General features: G+C 47.4%; 1 protein-coding gene across 2 annotated transcripts; it reads right to left on the reverse strand.

Annotated features, from left to right (window-relative positions):
• Positions 1 to 39: 39 nt before the first annotated feature.
• Positions 40 to 20,628, reverse strand: THAP9 (THAP domain containing 9). Of its 2 annotated transcripts, none has more exons than XM_081020847.1 (6): positions 20,426 to 20,628; positions 20,012 to 20,207; positions 9,490 to 9,609; positions 8,389 to 8,617; positions 6,622 to 6,775; positions 40 to 3,345 (listed from the first exon to the last, which is right to left on the reverse strand). In XM_081020847.1, exons 1-6 carry the CDS (start codon positions 20,503 to 20,505, stop codon positions 1,401 to 1,403), a joined length of 2,724 nt encoding a protein of 907 aa, XP_080876973.1. In that variant the 5' UTR covers positions 20,506 to 20,628; the 3' UTR covers positions 40 to 1,400. The 2 variants fall into 2 exon arrangements, with proteins under 2 accessions (XP_080876973.1, XP_080876972.1); XM_081020846.1 differs by having other exon boundaries at positions 6,622 to 6,778.
• Between the last annotated feature and the right edge of the window lie 4 nt (positions 20,629 to 20,632).

Below are 20,632 nucleotides of genomic sequence, written 5' to 3' on the forward strand. Positions count from 1 at the left end.
GCCTATTATCTGCCAGCTGAATAAGTAGCAGTTGCTCTAAAAACGAACATTAAAGGATAGTTAGAAGCCAACTGTGGAATGGCAACTCTCCGGCAGCTTATTCCTAGGCAAGAGTCAAACTAGCCATCTCAATTGCACCCCAACTACCTGTCTAGCAACTATATTACATAAGCTCCTATCCCAACTGCTGAATCTGTTGATAGTTTGCAGTACTGACTTCATATGGAAGCAAGGTATTGAAAACTATGCTGTTAAGAAGTGCAACTAGGATCTGATATGACTGTTACAGGACAAGCCACAGCATCCTTCAGTATAGTCACATTGATTAGATGGAAAGCACTCAAATAGGCATTATGTTTGTGGTAACAGATGTACATCAACTATACATGTGGGGCTCCTGTGCTACATCAGGATAGTTGTGAGAGGAGGTGCTAGTGGTGTTCAGAACTACCCAAGGAAGGTTTGCACAGGATGAACGGCATAGCATTTCAGCCTATAATAGACTGACTGCTAAGAACTGCCTTCGCCTCACTTCTTCACATGCCCCATGGAGCTATTTTTACAGAGCACCACTGTTAGGCACTGGACCACTTTGGGTCAGGTCCTCAGCAATCTTGCAAGAAGTTGCAAAGATCACTTGCTGTAGTTGGTGTCTTTTATGTAGCAAACATGCTTTGCCTTGGGGTTGAAGTTTTGCAACAGGTGCAAGTCTGTTGAAATATGGAGTGCAGCTGTTGCAACAAGTAATCGCTCTCATTCCTGTGCTGTTTATTGACCTGGCCCAAGGCTTCAGCCACTTGGTGCTGGACTTTGCTTCTTGATAGCCAAAGGTCAAGAGTTATGTTCTAATCTGGGCTGCTGCCTCAGCTTTGCTTCTACAGACCAGAGTGGGGTTGGTAACAAAAGTGCTGGGGGAGGGGGAAGTCCCAGTTTGGGGGACTAGTTGGAAAAAAGGCATGTGGTTCTTAAAACTCCAGAGCTGGGACTGCACAACAAAGGAAGCCATGATAAGTCCATAAGCAAAGTTCCAATATCCACTCGGGAAACAACTTTATAAGGACCAGCTTTGCCAATGTAAATAGGATACCAATATTCCTGCATTGCGGGGGGTTGGACTAGATAATCCTTGGGGTCCCTTCCAATTCTACGATTCTGTGATCCCCATGCTGTAAGCCCTGCAGAAATGCTTCTCAAAGGCACACACACGTCACTTTCATGTGAAAAGTTAGAATGAACTTCCTGCATGTCAGTTCCGCATGGACCTCCCTGCCTGTGTCTGCTCCAATAAAAAAGCCAAGTGCAAAGCAGCCTCGTAGTTTTCTACCAGCTTGCAGCGTATCATAAGCTACCGCTTCTCTTACAAGGCCATGTAAACATAAGCGTTCAGCTTCCCACCACCTTCAAATAGGCATGTACCATTCCATAAGTCCACGCGTTTGCTGAGGCCAGTCCCTGCTGGGGCCATTTGCATTCCCTGTCTGCTGCTTACCATTAGCCACTTTCAAAGAGCTGCTACATTCATGAGTCGGTGGCGTGGACAACTGCCCTTGCACTGCCTCAAGCCACAGTTCCAAGAAGGTTCGCACAAGCTCCTGCAGCAGAGTGACGTAATGGTTGGAAACCACAGCGTTGCTCTCAAAGAGGTGGTTGCCCAGGGATGAGAAAAGACTGGGCTCCTCACTCACATCTGCCAAGATGGCCAGCTGCCACGCCAAGAACCCGCGGTGGCTGGAGTCTCCAAGGAACAAGGAAGGCAGGCCAACAAGCTGCTTTGCTCGGCGGATCACCTTCCGTACGGACTCTGCCGGGAGGTACTTTCTTCCCTTGCTCTCCACGCACAGCAGGGCACTGCCCGCAGGCACACCTTTACAAGGGCACAAGAGGGCAGCGCGGCATTCGGCACAGGAGAGGAGGGGCAGCAGCTTCCCCAAAACAACGCAGGAAATGCAGGCGATGGCGTCTTCCTTCAACTCGGCCAGAAAGGCTGGGGCTATGCCCTGTGTCTCTCGTGGAGGCCCAGTGCCCCGAGGCAAGTGCCAGATCTGCCCGCGAGCCAGAGGCCAGGAAGCCTGCAACTGGAGGTTAGTTCTTCTGCGTAAGGATATGTCAAGCAGGTTTGGTGGGTCGAGGCCCAGACCAGAAAGAGCTCTGTTCAAGACAAGCCTGTATGCCTCCTGGAAGGTCCATGTGGGGCCAACACCTTTGTGCCCACGGGCTTGCTGTATGGCTCCCCTGCACCACTCCAGAGGGTCCAAGCTCCACCAACAGGACACCAAAGAAGTGGTGGGCTTGTCTTCTGCCTGTAGATGGGTCTGCGCCAGCCACTGAAAGCTGCGCAGGTTCACCAGGAAGCCAATGAAGCCCCATCGATGCCTGCTCAGCCCTACCAGCTCCCCAGTGGCAGTGCGGAGTTTGCGAAGCAGGTTCTCATACTCGTTGCAGAGGTTGTTGAGGGCGCTGGCACTAGCGCGGGAGAGGGGTGCCTTGAAACCTTTCCCATGGATGCTGCAGCTGCTGCACGCATCAAAAATGGCACTCAGCAGCCCGATAAAGTGGGCGGTGGCTTCATGACCCTGAAATTGAGGCAGGCCGAGCCTCGCTGCAAAATGCAAGGCCTGAACCGTGCCCTCGCTGAACAACTGCGTGGCCCCATTTCCCCACACCTGCTGTTCCTGCGGGCTGATCGCTCCGGCCTGGCATGCTGCCTGGAGCACCACTTCTTCCCGCAGAGCCCCGAGATGCAGGAGGTAATCCCAGCAGACCGCCTTGCCGCTCACCTGGAGGCTGCCGGCAGCTTGCAGCAAGCGGTGGATCAGCGTCAACAAATGGCTGGGATCGAAGTAGTATGCTATTTCCAGCGTAGGAGTAGCTGGATGGAAAAATGTGGACTTGACAAAGAGGCCGTCCACCACCACTCCCAGCCGCCTGGCTGTCTCGATATTGGGAGCTGTGGCGTCAGACGTCACAGAGACCACCTGCACGCCAATGTCGTACAGTTTGAAGATACAGTGGCCTAGGAGCTGGGCTTGTACGTCACCTCTAAGGGTGGCAAGGAGGAAGTAGCCAACAGGCACTATCCACTGGCCTTGGAATCCAACAGCCACAAGCAGGAGGGCTTCTCCAGCTGCCGAAACCTCATCTGCATCATATTTACCAGCACCAAAGTCCATCAAACCGTGCAAACGCCCGGTGGAAGGGTCATAGTGGCTTCTCCTTTCCAAAGGGATTGAGCCCATAAGGAGAGAGCACAGCTTGAAGGATTTCTCCCCTGCTTGAGATCTCTCTGCCAGAGCATTGAAGGCTTGTTGGCTGAATCCCGGCTCGTAATCCAGGTTTGAGAGCCACCTATGAGGGAAGAAGCATGGGAAAGAAAGCTAATCAGCTCCATGTTTGGTTCAAACAAAAATCTTTCTTCTACTGCCAAACCTTGGAGCCTGAGGATAGTATGTTTCTTTGCCCTCGTGCTTAAGAAAAATCAAAGCATGATGTTACTTTCATAAACTATTTTGGGCCATGCTTGTGCTAGAGAGCCTGAGAATAGTTCCACGTGGGAAGGCAGAGCCTGCATCAGTTCTGCTTTTATACTCTAGTTCTCTTTGCAGTATTTGAAATCAAGAAGAAGAAAAAATCTCCCATAAACCATCAGGTGAGCTCGAAAGCCTGTTTTCTTCCCAACACACCGAATCATCCATGTGGTTTCCTTTAGGCTAACAGTACATTTGGCACAGTTTGTGTGGGTCACTCTTAGGTTGCTTCCCAATGGGCTCCTAGTGCTATCTAATTGTTGCCTTTCTGTAAACTACAAGCAGAATAACAATTGACTTTCCATAGTACAGGGCACTTTGTGCTTTTCCCACGTGTACATCCCCACCACATTGTGTCCACCACTCTCTACACCACTATTTTATGAGTTCATTTTTTAACACCTATATTTTAATCATCACTGAAAGATGTTTCTGGCTCTTAAAATTAAAGAGGCACATCATTATAGCACGGTACTTTGATTTTGCCAAGTGCCGGTTGTGTGGTTCTGTGATACATGTGCCTTTGCTGTGTCTGCTTTTCTTGATGTTTCCATAGTCCAAAGTTGTTTTCCCCATATCTGGGCTCTCACAGAATAGCAGAGTACGTTTTCTAATGACACATCTGATTTTAGTGTTTTAACCGATTTTTACCATTTTGCATTATATCTCTTGTACAGCGGTACCTCGGGTTACAGACGCTTCAGGTTACAGACCCCGCTAACCCAGAAATAGTACTTCGGGTTAAGAACTTTGCTTCAGGATGAGAACAGAAATTGTGCTCCGGCAGCGCGGCAGCAACAGGAGGCCCCATTAGCTAAAGTGGTACCTCAGGTTAAGAAGAGTTTCAGGTTAAGAACGGACCTCCAGAACGAATTAAGTTCTTAACCTCAGGTACCACTGTAAACCACATAGAGACTATTGTAGTTAAGTGGCACGGGCGTCTTACGATATTTTTTAGCTTATTTCTTTGGTGCCACTGAGTGTTTGGATGGATGGGAGAAGACCAACCAATTCAGACTATCTTTCTTAGGTTGCAATCCTATATGTACGTATGTGGGACAGAGAGAGAGAGAGATCATACTTTTTTTGAGAGAGCAAGACATATTTCTGAGAAAACCTTTAGAGGCTTGCAGTGATGCTTATACCTCCAAAGTCTAGTTTTATCAACTAGCACAGCTGTTTCCTTTTCCTTGTGAATTGTCCATTCCTCTGCTTCCTCTTGCTAATAAATCTGATCTTACTTTAACCTCCAATGGATGAAAAGCTTCTCTCTCTCTCTCTCTCTCTGTACACACACACACACACACACACACGGGGCACACTATATTCAAGTCTTTTTGTTCACCTTGGCTTTCCCCTGATCAGAGTTTTGGGCATCATTTACCTCTCTCAAATTGCCTCCATACAACAATGTGATACCAAGCCAGTGCAGAGGTTGTACTGTCATGCTGTACTAAACAAGGGACAGCCCAGGTTTAAATTCTGACTCTGTCCTGAAGCTCCCTGGATGACCTTGGGTCAGTCACCATCTCTCAGCTTAACTTGCTTCACAGCGTTGTTGTGAGGCTAAAATGGGAGTTGGACATAAAACCAAGTATGCTACCTTAGGTTCCTTGGAGGAATTTGGGATATAAACACAGGGCCCAATTCAACTAACCCGTCTCACTTGTGGAAGCCTGTGCAAGGACTTCTGCTAGTGCAATGAAGGTTTCTCTCTATCCTCCCACTGCATGCCCCCTGCACCTCTGATATCAGCTCTGAGGCAGTCAGGAGAACTCCCAGAAAAGCAAGCTTGAGCTGACAGTGTGATCTGTTTAGGGCTACACTGAATTCCTCCCATAATAACCCATGTAAAGTGATCAATCAGTTGGCTAGTACATTACTCAAATCTTTCAAGGTTCAATTCTAGTAACCATGAAAGATTAACCATTTCTCCCCAGCATGCCTTCAAGGTCAGAGGTTTCTTGACCAATTGCATTTGGTGAAGTAGCAGTGCAATCCTAGCCATGTCTACAGAAGTAAGTCCTATTGAATTCCATGGGGCTTAACTCAGAATAAATGGTGTTGGGCGGCAGCCTAAGCTATTGTTTACAAAAGTCTATGCATCGATAGTCTTCATGGTGCCACAGGCATCCGTCTGTCCCTTGCAGGATGTCAAACTCATCTTTATCTCAGTCATCCAGCCCTAAATCCTGGGTTACCAACAGTCATATCCTCATGGTTTGACAATTTCCTCCTTTTGCCCAATATTGCATTTTTAATGAAAGCTTTTCCAGGGGATCTGCAAATATCTCCTCTGTGGAACCTGATTTTCAGATTTGGCCTCTTCTTTTTGGAACAAAGGAATTTGCCCTACTTTCCTTGAGGGATTGTTACATTTGCCTGGAATTTGGTTTCCGGCAACCTGAGTGAAGGCATCCTTGATACAGGGCCTCTGAGGGTGGAACTCCCTTCCCCTCCAGATAACATCTTCGGCAGCTCTTAGGAGTTTTCGCAGCTAGTGAAAAACTTTTTTTTCATCTAGACCTTTAGCTGAATTTCTCTCTCTCCTCTGCACCTCAAACTTCATATTTGCCCTTGTGGATTGTTTGATGTGGAATTTACTAGTGTAGCTTGAGAACAGAGGAAGCTGCCTTATACCAAGTCAGACCACTGCTTCATCTAGCTCCACAATGTCTGCTCTGGCTGGCAGAAACCCTTCAGGATTTGGGGCAGGAGCCTTTTCCCAGCTCAGGGACTGAACCAGGGACCTTCTGCTTGCAAGTCAGATCCTCTGCCATTGTGGTCCTTCAGAAGATGTCCCAAGAGGTGTCATCCATGTCTGAGCAGTCAGTGGCAAATCTTACAAAGAAAGCTTGCAGAGTACGTTCAGGAGCTACTCTAGGTCTGTACGTGAGGTGTCCTGACATAATGAAGTAGTGTGTTTTCAGGCATTCCCCACCCCTCTTTCTTTTCTCCCATCTTAAAAGTGTCACACTGGAAAAAGTAGTTTCTTCAGCAAGCTAGAATGCATATATAGTGCATATGCCTGTGCACTGTTGCTTTGCAACGTTTGCCCCTAGTTAACACAAATAAGATACAAATAAGAAAGACATACGTGCGAAGGGTGGTGGCCTCTGGGAGCTGGAATGTCTTCTTCACGAATTCATAGGCCTTGGCTGAGAACAAATGCAGCGAGACGGCAAAGTTGCGGGTGGCAGCTGGGTAGTTCTCGCACAGGGCTCCCTCACACTGCAAAGTGAGCTGCAGGTCTGCTGAAGTAAAGAGGGTTCTTCAAGCAAGGGATGGACAGTGAGGTGAAGCTAATTTGGGGTGATGCTGCAGAGGACGAGTCTTTAACATTGGCCTCAGCAGTGACTCTCTTGCGTTCAGACTGGGGGCTGGAAGAAGATTCAACATCCTCTATTTTCATGGGGAGGGAAACTGGGTCCAAAACCCAGGAGGACTGGGTGGCCAAGAAAGCAGAGAAGGATGTACTTAAAGTTATTAAGGGTTTGGGGAAGTGGGGGAGATTTGTAGCAATTGCATACTGAGCACAACTGGCCAGTCGGAAATGCTGAGGAGGTAATCAAGTGGGGTAGGGGGGCTGAAACAATGCCAATAGATTCCACATCTGGCAACCAATGTACTCCTTTGGTTTCAGATAGTACATGGGTAGATGAGTCTAAAAAGCCCAGGAGACAATTTTTTCATGGCCTTCTAGCAGCTACGGTGGTTCATTTACCAGAAGTAATGTATTTAGTGTTAACTCTGGGAGTGTCTTCTCGATACTGACCAAACTAAGCCTCCTAAAGCAAAATACAGTGGTGCCCTGCAAGATGAATGCCTCGCAAAACGAAAACCGCGCAAGACGAAAGGGTTTTTCGGTTTTTGCGTCGCTTCGCAAGACGATTTTCCCTATGGGCTTGCTTCGCAAGACGAAACTTCTTGCGAGTTTTTTTTCCTTTTTCTCAAAGTGACCGCAAAGGCGAGCTCCGGTCGCGCGGCCGAGGGAAGCCCCGCTGTGGGTCGTCCAAAGTCAGCCCGAGCACGCCACTCACCTAAAAGGCATGGAGAGACGGAGGGAGCGCATGAGGATCCCGGTGCAGAGGAGGCTCCTGCAGCAAAATAAAGGCAGTCGGCAGCCGGAGGGCTCCAGGACCCGGAGCTGCGGCGGGGCCGTCGATGGCGTTGCCGGAGACGACTCCCTCTGGGCCTCGCTCTCTCCGCCTTCGCCGCCGCTTGCCCTGCCTGCGATCGGCCGGGCTCATCGCTCCGCTCTGCAGAGCGCTGCGCAAAGGCGCGGCGGGACAGGTGTCCGGGGACGCTTTGGCTGAGCGCGCCCCGGGATCGGAGGTGCGGGGTGCTTGCTGCAGATCTTATCTTCTGGGGTCGCTGGGATGGCGGCGGTCGGGGCTTGTGTTATGTAAGCGCGTCAGGAGGGACTGCTTAAGAGGCCGGACGAGGCTTATGCAATGGCCAGATGCTCCCTAGGGGTCGAGGCTTGCAGTTGCGGGAACGAGTTTATACCTGTAGCCACTAAGCCGCTAATAGCCGTGCTTCGCAAGACGAAAAAACCGCAAGACGAAGAGACTCGTGGAACAGATTAATTTCGTCTTGCGAGGCACCACTGTACACATCAGGAGGCATAGTTTGGTTAGAATCAAGTATACACTTCCAGAGGTAACACTAAATACATTACTTCTGGTACGTGAGCCGCTAGAGGGCTGTGAAAATTACCCCACTCATCCTAACCAAGCCTTGAAGCTGGTTTGTATCATGGCTCCCTCCTTGGAACCTTGAATGATTCTGAAACTGCGCTGGTCTTATTGTAAAGGCCTCTGGCATGAAGAAGAGCCCCTTTGGCAAGGCTTACGGTGCTTACCGCTGAACTGGGAGCGCAGCATGTGTTCCATGTCCTTCTGGAGGAGATGCTGCTCCCGCAAGCTCTCCAGCACACTCCACAGCTCCTGCTGATAATAGGAGAGGCGACGCTGGGCTGCATCCTGCTCCCGTTCAGTCCCCTGCACTGGGCCAGTGGGAATCAGAGACTTGGTTCTGCTGCCCATAGCTTCACTCAGACTATACTGATGCTCCGCTTGGATGAGTTCCACCTACAGGAAGACAAAGAAGACCCGTTGCTCCATCTCTTCAATTCTCTCATCATAACTTCCATGTCCTCCCGGCACCCAATGTTTGTCCATGCGTATTTTCCACAAAGGGCTGGAATTTGCTTATTCCTGAAAACTAAACCGACTTCACCTTTCTCCTTTGCCTTGATTTTCCTTTTAGCCTCTCACCACAGCCAGAGTAAACCCTTCCCAGACTCCTTTCTCCCATCAGATTCACAATAGTTAGTGGATGTGGCCACTCTCCCTCTTTAAAGCTAACTTAGGATACCATGATGGAAGTCAGGTTCTGCAGTTTGCTCCAGGAGCAAAGAATGTAAAGTTCTACCTTTGTACAGTAGGCTGGTTTCTACTCACACTTACACCTCCTCCATCCAGGCCCACAAGAAGCATTATTTGAGGTCAAGGATACATTCCAGCCAGACACAAGCACTCAAGGAGGATGCAATCTAAGAACAATTAGGGATGTGGCCTTGGAAGAGTGGGTGTGGCCTGGGGAGTGTCCTGAGGCCCAGAGAGGGACCTGGAGGGCCACATTTCACTCACGGGCCTGAGGTTCCCCATCTCTGCTATAGGCTTTGTCCAAGTCCCTATGGTAATATAAGCTACATGCTACAGCGTTTAGTGACACGCAGTTTTACAATTTTAGATTCTGGACTTAACGGTCTCCTGGTGGGGAGGAGGGGCTCTTCATATGGTAATGTGCATTACTTTTTTCAGAATTTGGAGCCAGCTCTGCTGTGTTTAGCGTTCTCCTGCTCATTCTTCTTGACCTTGACCTCTGCCCCAAAGTCCTTCCCAACAGCTGCATTGCTGGCATTGGAGAAGGCACCAGCTACCCTCGCTGGTATACATACTGCTTTGGCTTGTGCAGGAGATGAGTCAGCTGGTGGAGTAGCTTCGCTGACACTAGCCACTGGCCAACTGATGCCCATGGTTTTGACAGACTTTGATGGATGTTTCCCTTTTGTTGGTTCCTGTATTGAGAAAGAGTTCAAATGAATTAGACATAGCAATTCAACCAAAAAAAGAAAAAGGCCTGGTTGAAACAGACTGGATAAGCTAATGCTGTAGTAGAAGGCAAAAGTGAACAAAAAATAATCCCCAACAACATTGCCATGGTATTAAAAAGGTAAAGGTAAAGGTACCCCTGCCCGTACAGGCCAGTCATGTCCGACTCTAGGGTTGTGCGCCCATCTCACTTAAGAGGCCGGGGGCCAGCGCTGTCCGGAGACACTTCCGGGTCACGTGGCCAGTGTGATGAAGCTGCTCTGGCGAGCCAGCACCAGCACAGTACACGGAAACGCCGTTTACCTTCCCGCTATAAAGCGGTACCTATTTATCTACTTGCACTTAGGGGTGCTTTCGAACTGCTAGGTGGGCAGGAGCTGGGACCGAAAGACGGGAGCTCACCCCGCCGCAGGGATTCGAACCGCCGACCATATGATCGGCAAGTCCTAGGCGCTGAGGTTTTACCCACAGCGCCACCCACGTCCCCGCCATGGTATTACTGGAACTAATTAAGCATACTTCAAACATTAGAGGCTGGATCCAGGTTATGCCTTAGTCCCACACAATTAATGAGGCAACTTACTCATGACTATCTTAAATTTCATCAATTTAACTGGGTGAAAAGTTAACTGCTCAGTTGCAATCCTAGATACACTTATCTCAAAGTCCCACTCAAGTCAGTGGGTTTTACTTATCTGTAGACATTGTAGATATATATAGGATTGTGGCATTATGTTTGATCCAACCTACTCTCTACGTTATTTACTCATTGTCAGGCAAACCCAGATTTATTTCAAATGAAGAAAAAAGGCATTTCTGAGACCAGAATACAGATGAGGGCTTACGTATTGGAATAGCCTTCCACTACAAAACTAATTCACTGCACAATAAAGGTAACATTGTCAGAGACAGTTGTTCTCTTAGCCTCCTCCATGGTGTGCTGGTTTTACAGTGAAGTGTCTGACTTCAAACACAGAATTCCTCACCTGTGCTCTGAAATAGTATGGTCTGAAGGTGAAGACACATCCCTTTTCCTCAACACCAGCTGTCAGGCATGGGAAGGGAATGAATTCTGGACTCTCGGAACAGAGACACGCAATTCAGTGCTGCCTACACTGATTCGACAGCATCTCTCTGTGGTTCCAGGCAGGAGTCTTTAGCTAGCACTACCTCGAGATGCCAGACATTGCACCGGGGACCTTCTACATGCTATGCAAATATTCTGCCCCTGCATCACCTTGCTTCCCCATTATTATTAGTGGGATACGGAAGGAAAACTGGCTTTGGAAGTAAAGCTTCGCAGCTTTTTCAGACAGAGGCCTAATCTCAAGCATGCCAGCTCAAGTGCAGATTATTGTGAGCTATCAGTCGTATATATCAAACTTCCTAAAACATTTCCGATGCTGTTGGGCTACAGGGTACACTAGAAAGGACTATAAAAATCTATGCACAATGACAGCTACAGAAAATACACCAAAGACAAAAGAAAAAGAAGAAAATTGCACAGATGAATATGGTTCCTAAGGCATTTTGAGAACCAAAGGGGGGGGGATGCTTCTTAATAAAAACTGCTTGGAACATTCCCCCACCCCACTGCAGCACACCTAAGCATATTCCCCCCACCCCCACTTTGACGTAGCGGGAACCATATCCATCTCTCTGCAGCTGTCCCTTTCTTTGTTTTAGGATTATGGAAATCCTCTGCTGAGCCCACAAGCCGGTGGCAGAACAGGAAAAGTGTTGGGAGACCTTGACCTTGATCAAAAGCTGCAATGCTAAATGCACTTACACAAAGAGGGGTACAACCAATAGGATACAATGACACTTAACCTCTGACTAAATATGGATAGGACTGTTGGAAATGTTTGATAACAAAGTGTATAAGAAAGAAGGGAAACTCTGCAATGTGTCTTCCTCTGGGAGAGTTATCAGCTGAAATGTGGAATACAAATTTTCAACTATATATATATAGTTGAAAAATAAATAACTCAAAAACTACTGCTACTTAAAGTGTCCCTGAATTTGGTGCATTTGCCTGACCACCTTATTCCTGCTGTTCACTGACCCTTCTGTGTCTTGTCCCTCTGTTGAAGTGTGAGCTAATTTTGGCAGGGTGCCAATATATTGACAACTGTACAACACTTAACATACATTTAAGCACTTTAATAAATAGTTTTCCCCACTGAATATTGCTCCCAGTACAGCAATCCCTTCCCTGTTCCTGTCTTCCATTTCTACATACAGTACTATATTCCATGTCAGGCTATCATCTGGACACCGCTTCTATTGCCAACAAATGGTCTGTCCTAGCAGGTATCTGGATAAAGAAGTTCTTTTGTGGCTCCTTCTTCACTATATGACCCTGAGCAGCTGAATCAGAGACTCATAAAATGTGTTGGCACTTCTTCAGCTTTCCAGTTCCTGCTATTACTGAGCAAAAAGCTGATGAACCACAGTTCTTCTCTTCCATTCCCTTCACACATACACCCCCAAGGCCCACTAGCAATTCCCAAACTCTCGTCCTCCCTTGCTGCATTTTCCTTCCTTCAACCCAAGTTTGCAAGTTTAAGTAAATCCTCTCCCTATTCTGAATCCTGCTGCTTTTGGAAATGTGCCTTTTTCCTTCCCATATTCCCACTTTCAATTCACGCTCTTGCACCTAGGTTCAGTGGATTACATACTAGGAAATGTGTCTATCTACTCAACTGTCTTCAAAAATAAACACAGTCACCTACAGCTTATTTTTCTTCATTTAACGGATGGTCTTAGAAGCCATTGCTTCCTGAGCAGCAGGGGTGAGGAACCTTTTTGGGCCCAAGAGCTGCACTGCCCAATGGAGAACCTTACAAGGGTCACATGCAAGTCATGGAGGAGGCCAGAGGCAAAATTAGGTGGGGCACCGGATGGGACTCTTATCTTTGTACCATAGGCTACATCCTAGTCATGCAAAAGTCATAACAATCTGTACTCCTTGACCCCCACATACACACTTCTTTCCATTCACACAAGCAAAAGGCATCATCACAGACATCTTCCAGCCAGGCAACAGTTCTCAAGGAGGGCACAGAACAGGGACAATGAAAGGTGTGGCCTAGTGAGAGTCATGAGGACCTGATAGAAAGGCCTAGAGAGCCACATTCACCCCCAAACCTGAGGTTTCCTAACACTGCTGAATGAGAAGGGAAAAGTGAGGCTGTATCAAATCTTACTCAGATGCAGGGAAGACACACTGAAACTAACAGACATGACTAACTTGGGTTCATTAATTTTAATGGGCCTACACCAAGCAGAATTTAGTTGGAGTCAACCCTTAGAGGTTGCAGGTTTTAGACTGGACCAGAACCTGAGGTAGCACATATTTTAGGGACAAAGGAGATCTAATAGGAGAACCCTTGAGGTTAGTAAATGAGAATCAAGCCGCAGCTCAGAAATTCCTCAGTATGGCCCAAATTGCTGAGCAAGGCAGACAAGTAAAAAGTCCAGCTAAGCTGCCAAGGTGAGCTGCACTACAACTTTCCTGACCAGGGAAGAGTCACTAGCAGGAAGCCTTTCCTGTCCTGTGCAAGGAAGACAAACACCCCTAATGCCAGCAATTCTTACATTTCTGCTGCCTTCACAGAAAACCAGGGGATGGGATTGGAAGTGTCCACCTCTGCAGCTCTGTATTGTCAGAGACTAGGAATTCTGACAGAAATTATGAGGCATTTGAGGGACCTAGGTAAGATTTAGGGACGAGAAACCAGCCTTGTTGTTCCTGTATCACAACTCTTTCCCCTCTAGAACAGCATGACTCACGCCAAGGAGGACAAGAGTTAAACCCCTGGGAAGTTAGTTTGCTTCTGTGAGTTGTGCAATGTCATTTCCCCACCCCTTTGGCTATAAAAAATTCAAATGACTTTCCATACAAATGAATTTATTTCAACTTTTGGAAAGAGGCAAGGAGGGTGCACTCTCCCCAGGCACTCATTTTTTGGACTGAGGTAGCAAATCCAGTTATTACACCAGGGCCTTCTCACAGGATGTTGCGGTTACCTCACTAATCCAAACCAGATGTTGAGGATCCCAGAAACCATTGCTTTCTTCATGCAGTAACCCAGGCCTCTCCCAGATGTGAGCAAGATATCAAGGCTGAGAGAAACCCCCTCAGAAAGTCCAAACAGTACCAAATAAGACTACGCCATTTAGAAAGCATTTTGCATCTGCCTAGTTCTTTAAGAGGCCTGTGATTGTTCTACAAAGGCACCAAACTAAACTCAGTTCGCCTTCAGTGAGAAGGATTACAAAACAGGCCACTTTGAAGCCTGAAGCCATGTCCAGCCAGGTAGGCTGCATCTGGATAAAATCACTTCTTTTGGGATGCTTCCCACCCCCACCCCTGGCCATCTTCTGTGTTTGCCATTTCCTTCTGCCTTCTATGACCCAAGATGAAAGCTTTCAATTGCCATAGGTAGCGCAAGATCTTCTGCCTCAATCCACAAAGGAGATCTACCTAGCCCAGCATCTTGCTTCAAAGGGTAACAAGCCACATGCTACTAGGGACTTGCTTCAAATCTTAATGTAACCCAGGATACCCTGCCCTCTTGGACATTTTGTTCCTGCCGTAGCATGACATTTAACAACAGCTGTACATACTGAAACTTTTCGTGGACAGTGCTTGCATTATTCAGGGACTGAAGACAAGGAGGCAGGGCACTCTCCTGAAACAAACACTTGGCAGTTAAGAGCAGTGTGCCTATGTTGCAGCTTCAGAGGCACACAGATCACCCATTCTGAAAGAAAACACAGGAAACACAGGACAGAAAGCCCCAGGGAGCTTGTTTTGGGCAGCCTATGCACTGATGAATACAACCAGTAATAAAGGGGGAGAGTGGGGGAAAGGTCCCACATTGCAGCCAAATCTGATGTTCCCTCTTGTGGCAAAACCAAAACGTTGTTCAGTGCAGAGATTCTTTTAGATTGGATCAGCAATACTTCCAGAAAAACAACTACCACCTCCCTACACCATGGAAGCGTGGAAAAATGATTAGATATGAGGCAAACACAAAGAATTATGAAGTGGATATAAAGAGTGAGGGACACACAGTCTTTCCCCCCCTTTTTAAATGTCATAGCAAGGACAGAAAACATGATGTTCCAATGCTGTTGTGAATCCAACAGAGATGATGGGAATTGTATCTAACAACATCCCTACCTCTGACTTACAAGCTACAGACAAATCGAGACCTTTCTGCTCTAAATAAGTGAGAGACAGGAACAAAACCTCAGTTCAACTCTCTTCCATCTTTATTCATTGGGCTATACCAATCTCAGATCCTACAAAGATGTGCATCCAGGATAGACTTATCTGTAAGGTAAGAGTCTAGAATGCTAACTTGTGTCAACATGCAGTCACATGGACACATCCCAGCTAACAACTAAACGTTTAAGGTGGTAGTTGATGAAGCTTTACTCAGAGCAGACCCACTGAAATGAATAAACATGACTCAGTTAGGGCCATTAAGTTCAATGGGTCTACTCTGAGTAAAACTTAGTTGAATGCTACCCTTGAATGAGGTAGCAATCTTATACTGTAAATACTCTAGGAAGAGGAGGGGAGATATCTGGCTACTGTACCAGGAGACCAGCCATTATATCTGAGGAAAACACACAACTCAGAAAACATTGAAATGGTATAAAAACAGCAGACCGCCCTCCCCCACACTTCCTACTACAGTACTAAGAAACTCTGCCAAAGCCCACCAATCAGGGACTATAGGTGATGGTGCCCACAAATGGAGGGAGCCTACGAATTCTTAATGACTCACATACACACACAAAGAGCAGATGCCCCTTCATCACAACATGCAAAACCAGCAGTAACTCTGCTGCTGGAAGCCCCAAAACATCCCTATAAACAGGGGTTCAAGACTCCTCTTGCTGCTCTCAAACACAATTTTGTAGCCAAAACACGCAAAGGAAAGGAAGAAGATCCCACCCAACACAGCACTCATGTTGTTCCCATAGCACATAAAGAGCCGATCCCAAGTGGTGCAGGAAAGAGGCAAGTTGAGGGGCAGTTCAAGGTCCAGGCAAGAAGTGTTCCAGCCTGGTACTGAGGCCTTTGAGCTGGAGCTACCGGAACCACACCCAGGGGTCCAGCTGAGTTTCATGAGCTGTTGTCAAAGAAAGACCTGGACTCCCAAGTCTGGTACTTCCCTTTATGGACAGGTTTCCATTTGCTGTTTAAAACATCGTTGCTCCTACAAGCTCAGGGTCCATCCAGCCTTAGCTTCTGAGGCCAAACTCTCCCACTGTGCCAACAGCCCCACAGCGGCCTTGTCCAAGAGTCCCAACTTACTCATCTCCCCAGATCTAGTCAGGTCTGGGGCTTTGCTTAGTACTGGGGGTTCCAGGTCATCCTCTGATGAGGAATTTTCCAGCTAAGACACAGCAGCAGTACTGGGGGCTCTCCAGCCTGCAATATTATTTAGGCCCACCAGGCTTCCCCATTTGGCCTGCGAAGGCATTTTGGTCAATCCATGCCCATCTGTCCTACACCGGATGTCATATATGTCATCAGGTGTCAGGCAAGCGAAGACAAAGCTGGGCCAAAAATGGTCTTGCTTGCAAAGCAGCTGATTGCAGGCACCTACAAAGTACTGCGCCCTTGTCCGCATGGTTTGATTTCAAGCTGTGCAGGTCAAAGGAAGATGGGCCACCTGACATTATTGTGATGTTGGCTGACTGACAGGTGGGCAACCCCATACACCCGTTAAAGTTGGCCCCTGGGTGGTGGGGAACATAAGGACCCTCAAGTCTTCTGACCACAGCCAATTCCCCACTCCAGAATAGGGCATGGAGCTGAGAAGCAACCCATGCGCACTCAGCTAGTGTAAATGCAGTATCGAATTGCAATGAAATTCTCTCCCACTGAATATTATTATTATTATTATTATTAATAATAATAATAATAATAATTCATTACTTAAACCGCAGACATCCAACTGGCTTGCTCCAGACACTCTGGGCATCTTCCAACATAATATAAAAACACAGTGAGACATCAAACTTTAAAAACTTCCTGATACAGGGCTGTATTCGGAAAGTTGTGTAATTGTTCATTTCTTTGACATCTGATGTGGGGGCGTTCAACAGGGCGAGTGCCACTAGTGAGAAGGCCCTCTGCCTGGTTCCGTGTAACCTCACTTCACACAATGAGGGAACCACCAGAAGGCCCTCAGAACTGGACCTCAGAGCTGAATAATGGGGGTGAAGCTGCTCTTTTAGGTATACAGAGCTGAGGCCATGAAATCAGTGAGACCTGAAATTTCTTAAACTTGAATAGATTCTGCCTGAACTTGCAAGCAGAAATGGAAACACTGCAACCAGGGTGTGGTGCAAACTCAGTGAAATGTTACACAAAGTGGCCATTGTCTGCCGAGCAATCATGTGTGGGTTTGCATATTGCAGGGTTCCCCACAAAGCACTCCAGTGTTAAAAAAACAAAACCCCAAGCCTCTAGATGTCTGTCCCCCCCGTTATGTAAACCTAATAAGCAACCTGGAGGAAACTAAAATATGGATCAAGTAGAGGAACTCTAAAAAAGAAATAGAAACATAGAGATACCCTGAAATACGCATAAATTGGTCAGTCAACACGTTTTGAATTAATGCTCAAGGTGATATAGAAAAGTTGAATACAATGGAAATAATAGCTAAATATAACCTCCATTCTTCCTGTGTGTTAATATAATTTTACTGTTAAAACCTTCCTACCCTACAGCAATGAAATATGGAGTGACTCTGTGACATAAAGAGGAAATAGGGAGGGATAACGATGACATTTTATTACAAGCAAATCTTCCAGAAGCATAGAAATGAACAGCGCAACTAGATAATGTGCAGGGGGGTAGGAAGTGTATTTACAGAACAATCCTATTCTCGTGCTATGCCAAGGAGGCAGTAGATAAGTCACCATTATGTTGGCTGAATAGCTGCCACACCCAATGCAAGCTCAACCTGAAACAGTGTGGTGTGGAACACACAGCACAGAAACACCAAAAGCAGTATAAACACAACAGACACAAACTCACTGCCCCTAGAAACATCCTAAAGCCCACCAGTTAAGGACTATGCCTGGAATGAGAGCCAGTGTGGCGTAGTAGGGAGAGTACTGGACTAGGACCTGGAAGAACGGAGTTCAAATCCTCACTCGGATATGAAGTGCACAGGGTGAATTTGCGCTAGTCACAATCTCTCAGCCTAACCTACTGTACAAGTGTGTTGCAACAGTGAAATGGAGATGGGGACAACCGTGTATACTACCTTGAACTCCTGGAGAAAAGGCAGGATATAAATGTAATAGTGAAGGATGCCCACCAATGGGGCATTTGGCCTCCCACACACCCCTCCGAGCCCCAACATCCAATTATAGGTACTAGGAGCACAAGGGTTGCAGGAGAAGCCCTGGTTTGTTAGAAAAGTGCAGCAGGGCTTCTGCTAAACCCTACAGCCCCTCAACCAGCAGAGAGCGGGCCTTTTCTGTGGTGGCTCCTCATCTGTGGAATGCTCTCCCCAGAAAGGCTCACCTGCCACCATCATTACATGTCTTTAGGCGCCAAGCAAAAACATTTCTCTTTACCCAGGCCTTCAGCCATTAAATAATCTATGGCTTGTTAAATGTGTTTGTGGCAGGGACTGTTATTGTGAATTTTTTATTAGCATGCATCTATAATTATGCTCTGCATTGTTTTTTATTATTATGCTCCGTGAAATATGTTCTTGATGTTGTACACCACCCTGGGATCTTTGGATAAAGGGTGGTATATAAACTGAATAAATGATGATAATAATAATAATCTTCGCTGTAGGAGTGTGACCTTAAGTTTCTGGTATCTTCTTACTCCAAGCACCTCACATGTCCTCCACCACACAGCATATATTGTATAATTATATGGCTCCCCCCAGTGGTTCATGCTGTTGATGCACTACAGTGCTGGGAGAGGGAATCAAACACTTCTCCAAACTTTGAGGCTACTTGTTGCTGGGAACAGAGCAAGGGCAACAACATGAATTGGTGTGAGATAATCTTCAAGTGTACCAACATAGTGTCAGCAGCACTTTTTTTATTATGACTGCTTGCAGTCTTGTCTGCCTTGGTAAAAGAAACAGTTTTTACCCCATGAAATAAGGCAGCATGGCTTGGATCATGAGCAAGAACATCAACACACACGAAAAGAAGAGTAGCAATTACTGACAAAAACACATGACCAGCATGTCAAAGTTTAGAGCCCTGCTGGATCATATCAAAGGGCTGTTTAGACCAGTAGTGGCACACCTTTTTTCAGACCAGGCTCCCTATTTCCTTCTGAGCGCCACATGTCAGTGGTGGGTGGGGCAGCAGCAAAAGAAGGCAGAGCAATGAATGCAAATTTAACCTTTCTATACACACACATACTCATACACCTCTCTTTATCTTCTATCCAGACAAGCAAGCCACATCATTAGAATTCCAACTAGGCAACAATATTTAGGGTGTGAAGGGTATCACCTGGGAAGAGTTCCAAGTGCCAGAGAGAGAGGTTTGGAGAACTGTGTTTGGTCACCAGGCCTGAGGTTCTCCATCCCTGACTGAGACCAACATCTTGTTTCCCAGTTATCAACGAGATGCCTCTGGGCAAACCGCCCCCCCCCCCAGTAAATGGCAATTCAGAGACAGTTGGAGCTGGCCTATGACCATCATGATTAGTTACAACTGATACTTTTAAAAGCAAAGTGGGAAATAAGATTATCTAAATCCTCATGTTAAAACTCAACTGTTAGCTGACTGTGCCTCTTCAGACTGTGGGTGGGTGATCAAATGTAGAAATGCTTTCTGATATTTTAGGTATACACTTGTCTGTGCAGAAAAAATATCAGTGGGAGGGAATGTGGACATTTACCCCTCACTTGTAGTCTTTAAGAATTTGGTGGAGCACATGGTTTCTATACAACTGGGCATCATAGGAGCCAACTCCTAGGGGCTGTGGGGGCTTTGGCCCCGACAATAAAATACTTAAGGGGGCCAGGCCCCCACAATGTTGATGGGCATTTCTATTCAAATGGTGTGTGTGCACTGTGTCATGTGATTGATTATGCGGGGCGGGGTTTACCTGGGCCCCCACAATATTTGATTTAAATTGGCACCCCTGCTGGGCATTCAAAAGCATCACTGCCTCTGACAGCAGTGCAGACCCATGAATCCTCTTTTATAGGCACCTAAGCTGGTGGCCACCACTGGGGGAGCGATCACAGATGGAGGCTAATATTCTGCCTTAAACCATGGTAGAGCATTGGCTACTTGGTGGCCCTGCCTGACAGCACTCTCCTCCCTTCTCTGGCGCTAGGATACCTTGAAGGAGAACACGGAGGGGATCACGCCCGCCTTCAGCCTTTTCTGTCCTCCATACACCTCGAACTCATCCTGGAAGAAATGATCTGAGCAGATGCAGGCGCCTGAGCCTGGGATCCACAGCTTCCTGGAGCCTGGCTCAATGCGATTCACAGCCAGCATCCACTTCTTCCTCAGTTCATGGGCTTTGGGGAAGCTGGAGGAGGAAGAAGAGATGGGAAACTATAAATCCCATTGACTTTCCCCACATGGGCTGATGGTGCAGGTGACGACACCGACTGACACAAAGCCCCGCCCACAACCCCACACCTGGCCCCGCCCCTTGTTAACCAAAGCCCCGCCCCCTCCGCTAATAGGCTTAGAACCAGCCACACTCTCCATGAGGAGGCCCCATTACGGTATTCAGATGCAGACCTGTGGAATGAGAGGCCCTTGGCCCGGTTCTCCCGCGTGTCCCGGTTGGGACAGTTAACGGCCGAGCAGGCTTTAGGCATCGTCTCCGACTCCACGGCGAAAAGCCCCAATCCCGGCTCCCGCCAAGCGCGGTTACTTTGCCTCGAGCGTCATGGCGGCAACGTCCGCGGCGCACTCTGAACTGACCCCGGAGGCGACCCGTCGGAG

The sequence above is a fragment of the Podarcis pityusensis genome (genome assembly GCF_964106645.2).
Source record: "Podarcis pityusensis genome assembly, chromosome: 1".
Lineage (NCBI taxonomy): Eukaryota > Metazoa > Chordata > Lepidosauria > Squamata > Lacertidae > Podarcis > Podarcis pityusensis.

What these genes read in the sequence shown, in the direction of transcription:
- THAP9 (XM_081020846.1), bottom strand. Translation starts at nt 20,505, where the DNA reads ATGCCTAAAGCCTGCTCGGCCGTTAACTGTCCCAACCGGGACACGCGG. An exon ending in AAGGGCCTCTCATTCCACAG is followed by an intron (nt 20,208 to 20,425) that starts GTCTGCATCTGA and finishes TTCCTCCTCCAG; the next exon opens with CTTCCCCAAAGCCCATGAAC. An exon ending in GAGGCCACCACCCTTCGCAC is followed by an intron (nt 3,346 to 6,621) that starts GTATGTCTTTCT and finishes CTTCCCTCATAG; the next exon opens with GTGGCTCTCAAACCTGGATT.